The sequence below is a fragment of the Ovis canadensis genome, chromosome 26 (genome assembly GCF_042477335.2).
Source record: "Ovis canadensis isolate MfBH-ARS-UI-01 breed Bighorn chromosome 26, ARS-UI_OviCan_v2, whole genome shotgun sequence".
In the NCBI taxonomy this organism is placed as follows: Eukaryota; Metazoa; Chordata; class Mammalia; order Artiodactyla; family Bovidae; genus Ovis; species Ovis canadensis.
The window spans coordinates 53,794,462-53,807,120 of record NC_091270.1 but is presented as its reverse complement, the minus strand read 5'-3'; the positions used below and the strand labels follow the sequence as shown (position 1 = coordinate 53,807,120).

General features: G+C 48.0%; 1 protein-coding gene across 26 annotated transcripts in view; it reads right to left on the bottom strand.

Annotated features, from left to right (window-relative positions):
- CSGALNACT1 (chondroitin sulfate N-acetylgalactosaminyltransferase 1) overlaps positions 1-12,659 on the bottom strand; it is a 340,608-nt gene that overhangs the window by 21,155 nt on the left and 306,794 nt on the right. For all 26 annotated transcript variants that reach the window (XM_069572748.1, XM_069572763.1, XM_069572746.1 and 23 more), the window contains one exon: positions 5,886-5,987. In XM_069572748.1, coding sequence (XP_069428849.1) covers positions 5,886-5,987 — 102 coding nt within the window. The remainder of the gene's footprint in view (positions 1-5,885; positions 5,988-12,659) is intronic.

Here is a 12,659-nt window from a genome sequence, read left to right as displayed (position 1 = left end):
TCACCATTTCACTGATACAGCCTTAAAAAAAAACCTGTTGCATTATATTCCATTGCATGAGCTGAATTTCATTTAATTTTTTTCATAGCATATTTCTCTAATTTTTACTTGGAAAAATTTAAACCATTAGGAAGGTTGTAAGCATACTAAAGTACCTATATACCATCCACCCAGATTCATCCAGTGTTAAAATTTGGCTGTATTTCCTTCCTCTGAACCATTTGAGGTTACAGGCATCATGGCAACTTCACTTTCAAAAATAAGGACCAAGATACTTTCCTTTATAACAAAATAGTGATGCACTTACACTCAAGAAATTTAACACTATCACGATACTACAATCTATATGCCATGCTCAAATCCCCCAAAGAACAACTTGGAACGCCTAACAGTCACATCTGTGCAAAGAAGTGGTCACCAAGCAGAGTGGCGCTTAGTCCCTTCTCTGGTAGATGCTGGGTGAGATGGCCACAGGCCTGAGAAGCTCCCTTCACTTGTGAGGCACTTCCCAGTGTCCAGAACTCTTTATCTTCTAGAAAGGCATTCACCTTGTAGCGTTTTTCATTTTAGCAGATGAGACTCTTATCTAAAAAAGTCCTTGCTGGGACTTCCCTGGTGGTCCAGCGATCAAGAATCTGCCTTCCAACACAGGGGATACGGGACTTGATCCCTGGTCAGAGAACTAAGATCCCGCACATGCCGCAGGGCAGCTAAGCCCCCACCTCCAAACTAGACAGAAGCCTGCACGCCGCAATGAAGAGCCCACGTGCAGCAAGATCTGACACAGACAAATAAATACTAAAAAGTAAATAGATAAAATGAAACCTCCTTGTTTATGAAGAATATTACAGTAACAATTACGCTCAAATTTCAGACAACTTTCTCCCCAGTTTTCTTTAGGGATATTCTAATAAATTGCTCCTGAAGATACACATCAAACAAGTCCCTTCAAAGGGGCATGAAATGCAGACAACACCACGGCAACAAAGACTGGTTCCTGACAGCACACACGAAACCCTCTCGGGCACACGGCTGCAGGCAGGGTCTTGGCTCCAGTGCTTCCATCCCAGACTGTCCTTCTGAAAGCTGCCTTCTTGTCCTCACGGTTGGACAAAGACGCCACTCAGTAAATTAAAACTCATGCAAATCCATCTACCAGTACGGTTTTTAAAAACTTTCTAACATACAGCTCCAGACAAATGTCCCCAGGCTATGTATGTGTGAGTTAGTTGCTCAGTCATGTCCAACTCTTTGCAACCCCATGGAATGTAGCCCTCCAGGCTCCTCCGTCCATGGGATTCTCCAGGCAAGAATAGTGGAGTGGGAGTGGGTCCCCTAGGCTAGAACTCCCCATACGGGCCATGGACCACTCACATCAACATCACAAGCTGAACTCAGTCTTGATTCTGAGGCTTCATCTCAGACCTAACAACTCAGAATTTCTGGGGCTGGAGCTCAGGAATCTGCATTTTAAAAAGCACTCCACGTTATTTAAAGTACATTTATATTTGAGAACCACTGAGCTAGGCTGTAATTTGAGACTAGCTGAGGCGTAGTGCTAAAAAGCAAAGACATCACTTTGCCAACAAAGGTCCGTATAGTCAAGGCTATGTACAGATGTGAGGGCTGGACAGTAAAGAAAGCAGAGCACCAAAGAATTGATGCTTTTGAACTATGGTGTTGGAGAAGACTCTTAAGAGTCCCCTGGACTGCAAGGAGATCAACCAGTCAATCTTACAGGAAATCAACCCTGGATACTCTTTGGAAGGACTGAAGCTGAAGCTGTAGCTCCAGTACTTTGGCCACCTGATACGAACGGCTGACTCATTTGAAAAGACCCTGATGCTGGGAAAGATAGAAGGCAGAAGGAGAAGAGGGCAACAGAGGATGAGATGGTTGGATGGCATCACCAATTCAATGGACATGAACTTGAGAAAACTCTGGGAGATACTGAAGGACAGGAAAGCCTGGGTTGCTGCAGTCCATGGGGTCACAAAGAGTCAGACACGACATGGCAACTGAACAACAACAAGTATGAAAAACTCTGTGGAATAAAAATAATCTACTGAGAACTAATTTGTTGCTGTTTTATTGTTGTTTTTTAGTCACTAAGTTCAGCCTGACTCTTTTGTGACCCCATAGACTGTAGCCTGCAGGCTCCTCTGTCCATGGAATTTCCCAGGCAAGAATACTGGAGTGAATTGAAATTTCCTTCTCGAGGGGATTTTCTCAACCCAGGAATTGAACCTACATCTCCTGCATTGGCAGGTGGATTCTTTACCACTGAGCCACCAAGGAAACCCAAGGGGAGACTAGAAAATGGTTATTGAGATCTTAGGCCTGGATCCTCTCTCAAACTAATGGGATCTCCATGTCAGTGCTTCTAAATATTTTGACCACAACGCTTATCCTTACAAAAGGATATATTATACATCATCACACAGCAACCCCTCTACACACACACTCTCTGAAATTAAAGTTTCATGAAACAATAATCTTTACTACTCATGATACATTTTGATAATCTTCTATCCTATTCTATCTTGGTTTTTTTTTTTAAACACTGCACACAATCCACTCAAATCAAATCAATTTTACAGCCCTCTAATGAATCACAAACTGCAGTTTGGAAAACATTGCTATGCAGCTGTCCACGGAAATAGAAAGCTCGACGGAGTAAGCATAGACGCTGCACGCCAGTCACTGAGCTAGACTTTTTCAAGACATTCTTAAAATACGTATATATTAGCTAGATTTAGAATAGTTTTGTCACAATGCTGATAGCCAAGTGAAATAAATTTCATTGAAACTGCTTTCAAATCTTACTATTTTCAATGAACAGCTATTGCTTTTTGGAGTGAGAATCTGCTGGGATGTTAAGACTAGGAATCTGAAAGTTACAGATGAGGTTCTGACCGTCCCCCGGATCAGGAGCGGCAGGCTGAGTACCAACCTCTCTAAACCTCCACTTCTTCATCTAAGAAATGGGGTCAGGGAGTTCCAGTGATTGAGTGGATCCACTCAATTGATCCACTGCAGCAGGCACAGGTTTGGGAACTAAGATCCCACGTGCCGTGCAGAAAAAAAAAAAAAGGGCGGGGGGGTTAATAACAGCTTCTATCTTACAGGGCTGGTGCAAACATTAAATGGTACCATTCATGTTAATAACAATGGTTTAATAATTATTAATAATAACAATGATCTAACATTTACTAATTTAATATTTAATAATAACAGTTTAATATTATTCAAAGATGAGATGCATTTTAATTAAAGTTTTAGCATCTTAAGAGAATGATGAAAATAGGAGTTAAGTAAAGCTTCTTCTATGTGTTTTACATAGATTACTGTGTACAAATTTACTACACGCTGGGCATTGTCCTTCTCCCAAAGGACAAACACTGAACATTTTAAAACTGAGTAAGGCCCTGTGCTGAGGGCTGGAGTCACAGAAGCACCAGACGCGGTACCACGCTAGCAGCAGATAGACTAGCCAGGACAGTGGAAACACACACCAGGAAGCGTGTATGAGAGATGCTGAGGGAGAGGGTGGTCAGAGCTGAGAGGGCAGGACAGGGCAGGGGGAGCTCCAGAGGAAGCAGGAACGAGGGTGGAGGGAACCCAGACCTAAGGGAACACGGCGAGTGAGGACGAAGGGTGAACTGCGCCCCCGTGCGGCTGCGGGGCACTGAGCTGTCAAAACGACGGGAGAGGTAAGAGCCGGCCTGGGGACCAGACTGGGTACCCGAGCGGGTACAGCGGGTGACGAGGAACTCCATCTGCTCCATGGGGTTGCACGCAGCAGCCATGGGGAACCAGCTCAGGCTGGCGGCAGAGGAAAGGGCATTCCTAAAGCAACTCCCAGGAGGGGGCAGAACACGCCCCACGGCCTCCGTGGCATCAACACCGCAGTATCACCGGTGATCAGAGCGGGGAGGCAGCAAGTTTCTGCAGCCTTGCTTCAAAGACTGGCTCAGGCTCCAGCATGAAGTCCCCTTCAGGGCTAGCTTTGTCTCTGGGAGTTTCCCAAACCATCCCTACCCCGGGAATCACTGTACTGTCCTTGTTCAGATTCTGTTCATTCTTGGCTGACCACACAACCCTCTGAGTGTGAATTCAGCCCGCCAGGTAATGTGATATGGAAGAAACTGCCTTGATAGAGTCCCAGGCACTCCGGCCACTGGACAGAGCATTTCCTGTAACACGGCCTCAGTGGCCTCCCATTTGTCCATCAGACTCGTCTAAAGTCGGCCTGAGGTATCTATCAGCAAATGTCTGATCGTCTTCTGATGTCCTTGGGAGATGCCAGACCCAGCCTGACTGTGCTATAGAGTCACCTGGACCTCTACTTAAAATACCCTTAAAGGAGGTAGCTCAGGCAGGCCCTGGAGGGACCTCCACTTTCCTAGACAATCGTTCTCAATCCTGGCTGCATGTCAGAATCATCTGGAAGGCGTGAAAAAGATCCACACCTCCCGTGCCTACCTGCAGAGATGTTAAAACCTATCCACCAGCAGAGGACATGAATTCCAATAACTCCCGCTCCTCACTCCCAAGTAGAGATGAAAAGGATACTGCAACGCGCTGGAGTCGAGAGATTTCTAATTCATTTACGTTTAGGATATTCAATTATTTTATTCCCTTTGATCTCCCTTCGGCAGGCGCCACGGCTTTAAACTGGTACTAGTTTTAAACTCTTTTAACTCCTTATTGCTTTAGAACAGAGGTTGGCAAACTTTTTCTATAAAGGACCAGACAGTAAAAAGTTTAGCTTTGTGAGTTACGCTGTCTCTGTCATAACTACTCAGCTCTGCAGTTGAGTATGAAAACTGCCATAAACGATACAGAAAGAGGTGAGCAGGCCTTCGAGCCAATAAAACTTCATTTACAAAAGTCAGTGTGGACAGAATCTGACCAGTGCACTGCTTCAGAGGTCTGAGTAATTACTACCATTCTGATCTTGTGCTCGGTAATACAAACTTAGTAACAAAGCCTGAAAATAAACACAAAGAGCGCACTTAGTCTCAGCATCTTATGCTTTGACCAGAGATTGAAAACGGAGGGACGTGTTTATACTCAAACCAGTGAACCTACTCAGATGACTTCCGCCCCCAGCACCTCTGACCACCCTCCAAGATGTACGCACAGAGAAACCACCCACCTGGTCATTCACCTGCGGCTGCAAACCAGGATGAGTGAGCAGACAGCACCACCAGCCTCCTCATAAGCAGGAAATGTCACCGATGTGTACTCATTAAATATATGTTTGTTCGCTTATTTGGGTAGGGGAAAAAACCCCTCTCTGTTGTTTTTTTGGTGCACTTACTCCCCACGTAACTGATGAATGAGGTAGAAACCCACAAGCCTCCGTCCACAGGTGCTGGTCCAACAGCTTCTGAGACTCTAGGGCCTGCCCCAGTCATCACTGCCCACCCCTCTCTGATCTCAAAGCGCAGAATGAGAGAGTCGGAGGGTGAGCCCATCTGCGAAGTAGATGAGACGGAGCCCTGAAGAGCGGGGCTGAGAAGCAGCTCCCCACATGGCCGTGCTCCCCGACTCCATCCCTGCCGAGTGCAGTCCTCACACCTGCCATTCACACGGTGGGTCAGAGAAGCCCTGTCCCCCACCCAGGCCACTCTGGGCTGTTGTTGCCCGCCTGTCCGAGTCACTGCCCCACTACGAGGATGCATGCGAGGTGTGCAGTCCCCAGGAAGAAGGGCGCAGAAGCAACCCCTCAATCCCCTAACACACACAAGGCCAGCCCGTCACTGTCCTGGGTCGGGCCGCTGGGAGCGGTAAGGACATAAAACAGCCTGTACGAGCTCAGGTACCTCCTCCCAGGCTCAGGTCACAGACTCCCGACCACAGCTCCACCTCGGACTCACCTGGAAGTGTTCTCAAGTATTTCTTTGACCTCATCCATTTCTTCTTTTCCAAAGTAAACGACAGTGAGGTGAACCCTCCCGTCCTGTTGGATGGACATCTCCCTGGAAAACAAAACACGGAAGTCTGGTCCTAGGTCCACAACGACAGGCGAAGCCCAAACAAATGTCTGTCTGTAAAGTGCAAAAGGGTCCCTCAGGAATGAGCCGCCAGCAAAGCAGAGCAGGGGACAGGACACTCTGGCTGGCTCGTCCCAGCGTCCGTATTCCTATTTCTCTTACCAAGAAAACCACGGAATTTAAACATGTAGATCTGGTCAATGAAAATGCAAGATGCAAGAGGCTGCAGGCTCAACCTGCCTCAGGTCTGGCCTATTGGGGCAGGGATACAATGTCCAGAAGAGCGCTGGGGCTGTCCCTTTCTCTGTCACAAGAAGTCTATGAAGGACGGAAGACAGAGCCCATTGCACAGATGAGAACACTGAAGTCCAGCAAGGGCGAGACTGGACTCCTCGTCCTTGCCTTTTCTTGTGTGTGCAACACAAAATAGTCTTAGAGACTGAACAAGCAAAGGTTAAGAGACATTTATTCTTTGGGGGGGCTCCAGAAACCCTGGGGACACCCAGCGTCATGGCAGTGAGGGAGGCAACAAGCCAGAAGTGCTGCTGCTGGACGGCACCCTCCCCGAGTGGGTGGACTCCCTTCCTGCTCCTCACTGCCCACTCTGTGGCTGATGGTATATATAAGTGTCTCTGCAGCATTTCAGCAGATTTCTGAAAGCAACTTAAAGGTACGTTTCTACTTTGCTGCTGTTTAAGCTGCTAAGTCGTGTCCAACTCTTTTGCTACCCCATGAACTGCAGCAACACCAGGCTTCCCTGTCCATCACTATCTCGAGGTGTTTGCTGAAACTCACGTCCATCAAGTCAGTGATGCCATCCAACCATCTCATTTTCTGTTGCCCCCTTCTCCTCCCACCTTCAATCTTTCCCAGCATCAGGGTCTTTTCCAATGAGTCATTTCTTCCCATTAGGTGGCTGAAGTATTGGAGTTTCAGCTTCAGCATCAGTCCTTCGAATGAATATTCAGGACTGATTTCCTTTAGGACTGACTGGTTGAATCTCCTTGCTATCCAAGGGACTCTCGAGAGTCTTCTCCAACACCACAGTTCAAAAGCATCTATTCTTCGGCTCTTAGTCTTCTTTATACAATTCTACTGGCAGGATGATATTTTGGGAAATGCTGATACCTTGCTTGTCCTTCCGCTTCATTCCTTTATTTCTGTGTTGCAACCTCCCTGAACCACTAGACAATCACCCACATCAGAGTTTCAGAGTCTCTGAGCTCTAACTGCAGAGGCCAATTTATCCAGTGATTTTTATCACGACATCAAGGAGGAGGGGCTGCCTACCTGGGGTTGCTGGAAAGATCAGAGAAGACATGGTTCCTGCCCTCACAAACTTTCTTAAGAAATAGATGAGCTCAAATGAAATCATCAGGAAGCTCGTGGCACTGATGAAAAAGTACACGGAATTCCGAAAGGATGACCGTCCTGCGGGCCGGAATGGCTGGCACCCTGAGGGATGTGCAGCATTGCGGTGTGGAGAGGAGGAGGAGGAGAGAATTCCAGAGGGAAGAAGTACCGGGGAAGAGTCTACTGACCCAGGCAAGAGGCACAGGCTTCACCTGCTCAGAGCCTTGGCTCTGCAAATTCTCTCTCGTCTCAGAAGAAGGAAGAGAAGATCTGACTCTGAAACCAGACTGAATGTGGGGCTCTGAGAAGCGGACAAGAGACCAGGAATGGGGCTGGGGTGCTGTTCCTGCTTCAAAACTGAGAGCTTTCCAGCCCCGCCCCTGCAGACTGAGCTATCACCCACGGGGGACAAACTTCTCTGTACATAAAAGACTCCTTCTGCAAACCTGCCAGAGAATCCTCGGACTCCCTTGGCTAGGGCAGAATAAAAGCACACACAGCATCAGGCGCCTGAAAAACTGTGCTTTAAAGTATGCTCACTCGGGGGAAAAATCCATCCCAGGAAGGATCAGGAGAGGGTCACCCACTGAGCCTGAATAAAAAGCATCCTTGTTTTTTCTAGCAACATCTTTGTTGGCATTTTAAAATCCATCAAAGGACTTCCTGTTTTCAAGGAATAAAACAGAGACACACTGGACCTTCACTTCTCATTCACCGGCTCCGGCTTCCTGAAAAGGCAAAGCAGAATTTATTCTGAGGGCCACGTCCAGGCCCACTCCATTCATTCATTCACTGCTTCCTGCTTCATTCAGCAAACAAGAAGTCTTAAGAATCGAGTAAGCCGTTTCTGCCCTTGAGAAGGTCTCCGTCTGATTGGAGACTGCATGATTAAAACTATCTACACAGCGGGCAACACACGCTGCCTCCCAGGGAGGAGCACCAGCACCATCTGTCTGATAATTTTACAAACTTTCCTATCTTTCAAAGCAGGTCTCTCTGGACTGCATCCTCTGAAAGACAAGTGGACAAACACTGAGTCCCATTGCTGTGCGATGCATAATTCTCACTGGAGTAAGAATAACCACGTGTGGGTCTGTAGAGGGACCATCCAGGTTTCCTGGGATTCTCCAGAGTTTAGCTTTGAAAGCCCACCACCCAGTAAATGCCTCAGAGCAAACTGGGACAACTGGTCACCCTGCCCACGTCAGGGACTTGACAGCAAGGAATGGGCAGCTGAGAGGGGGAGGCACGGCAGGTCAGAAACGGCAGGAAGAGGTCTAATGAGGCAAAGGAGGGTGGCGGGGATGTGGCTGCTTTCTGATGGACGATGGGGACGGGTACCAAGGTCAAGGCGGCATCCAGGCCGAGCCTAGACAGGCGAGTGGACGCCCTGCAGGTGGAGAGGACTGGGGCAAGGGCTCTCCCGGCCGAGAAGGTGCGAATGCAAGGGAATCACATCACAGTTCTTGTCTCAGCCAGTCTGCTCTATAGGAACATCGGGGATGAGAAGAAAGCCTACTGAGGCTTTAACCATGTGCCGTGCGAATGAAAAAGCATGAAACAGCCTGCCAGGCTCCAGTGTCTCCCTGTGGTGGGCGAGGACACCAGGGAGACACGGGGAACAGACAGGGACAAGGGCCCATCAGAATCGGGCTTCAGAAAGCAACCTTCTTTGGCTTGGTGGGTCCTATCCCCTCCCGCACCCCACGCTGAAGGGCTCACAACTCCTGGATGCCACGATCTGAGGCGCTGAGGCATGAGAGTCAATAGTGACCCTCGACCATGGCACGGGGACACACACTCCTGGGGCCCATGTCGGGACAGCAAATGAGACCACTGCCAACTGACGGTTTTCTTCTCTTGAACACGTTTCTACATAATCTGTGGCTCAAATGAGGTTAAAAACAGCCTCTATTAGGCCCCGGAGAGACCTTTATGGAAATAAGGTGAATGATATAGATTACCATTTCTCAAACATGTGTACCAGAAACTTTTGGGGGATGACATCGGAGTCTGATCAGAGAATTGCCCGCCCAGGGAGAGGTGGGGGAGAGGCTGGGTGGGGGACGGGGCTGGGTGAGCTATGCAAGCTTTCCTTCCGGGAACACAAAGAAGACAAAGGGCCTCCCAAATCGAGGCCCCAGTCGGCAGCCTGGCACAGCATATACACAGCAGGGCTGGGCTGGTCCCCTGCCCACCCAGTACAGCCTACGCTGCAGCCCCACCTCCGTCCCAGAGTCCACAGTCACTGGTTTCTAAAGACCCAGAAATATCCAGAAACATCTTAACGGTGCTAAGCAGGAAGAGGATTTTTTAAAGTGCTGCAGGAAATTCAAGTAAAAGGTGTCCCTGATACTATGTTTAAATGTCATAAATGCCTTGGGAGGGATGAGAGAAGAGTTGGAGGAAGGGAAACAGGGGAACATTAAACAAAAATAACCAGCAAAGTCTGAGAAGGCTCAGAGCAACATGGGGAAGGGTTCTCAGTCCAGCTGGAAGGTGTCAAAATAAAAGTTGAGCCAACTTGTAACTGCAAACAAACTACACGACGAGACAGACGCGCTTAACAACGGGTAAGCCGGACGCCTAGGGAACCGAGAAGCCGGAGAGCAAATGAAAGAAGAGTCTCTAAGAAGGCAGAATGAGGTGATTTTTCAAAAGGAGGGGGAGGTCGGTTTAAGCCAACACACCACTAGGCAAAGGGAACTGAATCTGAAGCGAGTTCTCCTGGGTGCACCCCCTCTGCTCTGGGCCAGGCTGAAGATGTCCTGGGAGTGGAGGCACCCGGGGCCTTCATGGGAGGGGAAACGGCTCGTGGACCCTGTGAGGTTCCTCCAGGGACCGGGGCCCCCAGACAGCAAGGGAGGAGGCACCTGCTGGAGTGATGAGCCGCCTCATCTCCATAGCAACAGTGGAGTCCCGGAGCACACAGGCCCACGGGCGGCCCCAGCGCACCTGACCGAAGCGGTCCATACGTCTCCTCAGGGTACACGCTGGTGTCATTCCCACTGAGGGCGGGGACAGCCCTGGAGCTTCAGCCGCATCACTTCTGGTCAGTCCAGGAACATCCCCCATCTCCTGTTCACGGCCTCTTCAATAAAGGCCCTGAGGGTCTCACGCTAGGAAAATTTTGTCTCACCCAACAAATGGCAGCTACCTTTCCATTAGCCACTGAGGCTGAGGGAAACGAGGCTCTCCATCTGAAAATCAAATTCCTCACATAAAGGAAAGGCTTGTGTGAGAGCAGATTAACGACGAAAGCATTAAAAATTAGAGGGCAGCGAATACATTGAGAAAACCTACAAAATCCATACGTAGGTCCGAGAAGCAGAGAAATCAGTAACAAAGCAGCAATTAGAACACCAAAAAAGCTCCCTGAAATGAAAGAATCCACTACAACAAATGAGAGCGTCAACTCCTAGGCAGACTGATAAGAAGTCCAGGGTCCCCAAGGAGGAGAAAGTGGTCTAGGGCTCTCAAAGTGAAGAGAGGGGTCTGGAATTCTCAAGGAGGAAGAAAGGACAAATTTTTTTCTTTCTCTCTCTACATTCCTTAGTCTTAGTCACATAAAACGTTTTTATCTTTAAGCCCGGAACTGATGATCACACAACTAGCCACTGGGTTTGGACTCTGTGCTAAGGATTATATAGCAGGCATGTATCCTGCTTGACGACAGTTTCTCCTTCCTGAGGGCCTTCTGGCTAATCCTGTTATCTTGAAATGCGGATTGTGGGAGTAGGTCTAGTAAGATCTTTGCAAACCTCCGGACAGTCTTTCGATTTATTGTAATAACTAATTGGAGAGTATATAACTATTGCTAACACTAGCAAGGGGGGCAGTCTTTCTGCCCCCTTCTGATGTCTGTGTCAGAAGCTTTCTCTATCTCTTTTATGCTTTAATAGAACTTTATTACCCAAAAGCTCTGAGTGATCAAGCCTTGTCTCTGGCCCTGGATTGAATCCTTCTCCTCCGGAGGCCAAGAATCCCGGCATCTTTCAGGGTTCAGCAACAATCTTCCACAGACAAGGAAACGGAATTACAGGAGACAGGAAAACAAGACTGAGATGCATCCTGGTTAAGGGACCACGACTCACGATGAAGGCAGGCATTCTTCCGTCAACTTCAGGAAAGACAAAGCAAAGCAGGCCTCACACTTCTCCACGGCGTTGTCATATGCAGAAGAACCTCCACAGCCTCCCGAGGAAAGGAAACGCGTCCAAGAGCGTTAAGCCCAGCCACGGCACCCTTAAACTGTGCAGATGACAAGCAGGCTTTCTGTTCTCAGGCACTCAGGACCCTTCTTGAAGAGACACCTTGACCATGAAATCTAGACACCCTAAACCTCAAGAATGAAGGCATCACTGTCAGCACACTGCTGATGAAGGCCCTAAATCCACTGACGCACAGGATCCGTGGTTACGACAGAGTGTCAGGGCTGCAAACCCCACTGAGGTAAAAATAACAGGCAGCTGAGACATGGGGAGATGGGCTCGGGAGAGGGAGGAAACATAACCATGCTCCTCTCTTCTTCTTACTGGGATTTTTCGGTTGATCTAGCCTAACATTAATATATGGGGTAGAGAAACATGACGATTTCTGCCGGGAGCCACTACGGGAGATCCCACCCATGACAAGGTCATGTGGAAGAGAACTGTTAAGCAAGGCTTTAGGACTCAACGGGCTCCCTAGGCTTTCTCGAGCATCTACCCCAAAACCAAAATCTGTCTGTTTTACTATTTCATGACTTTCACCAACTCCTCTGACATTAACAGGGAGCTAGCTAACCCTGACCACATTTCTCTGGAAAAAATTAACTTAGGGCTATAGCTAATAAGTCTCCTGGACATGAGAGGAATATTTCCAATCAAAACCCCTCTGTTAGCATTATAGCTTGCTTGGCAGGTATATTCAGACTCTTGCAGCTACGCATATGATTATTTACATCCTCCCAACTGTGAGAGGCATGGAAAGCCTAAAACATAGAGCCTTGTAAAGAGTTAAAAGTTATTAGAGTAGTGCTAGGCATAGGATTTCATTATTGGGCCAGTGCTTGTTGCTAAGTTCCCATATCTCTTATCCACTGTGCACCTGGGAGTGCGTTAGTTAACACAGTTGGAAAGGAAGAAAAACAAGTGTAGCCTTGAAATTAACCACATCAGACTTTTGAGCTAATTGGTTCTTTCTTGTAACTCACTACACCTTTGCTTCCTGAAGATGTAACTCTGTTTAATACTTTTTGAGGCTGACATAGATTAGAAATATAAGAAAAAACATTTCAAGGGAAAAATAAGTTTTCTGGTTGAA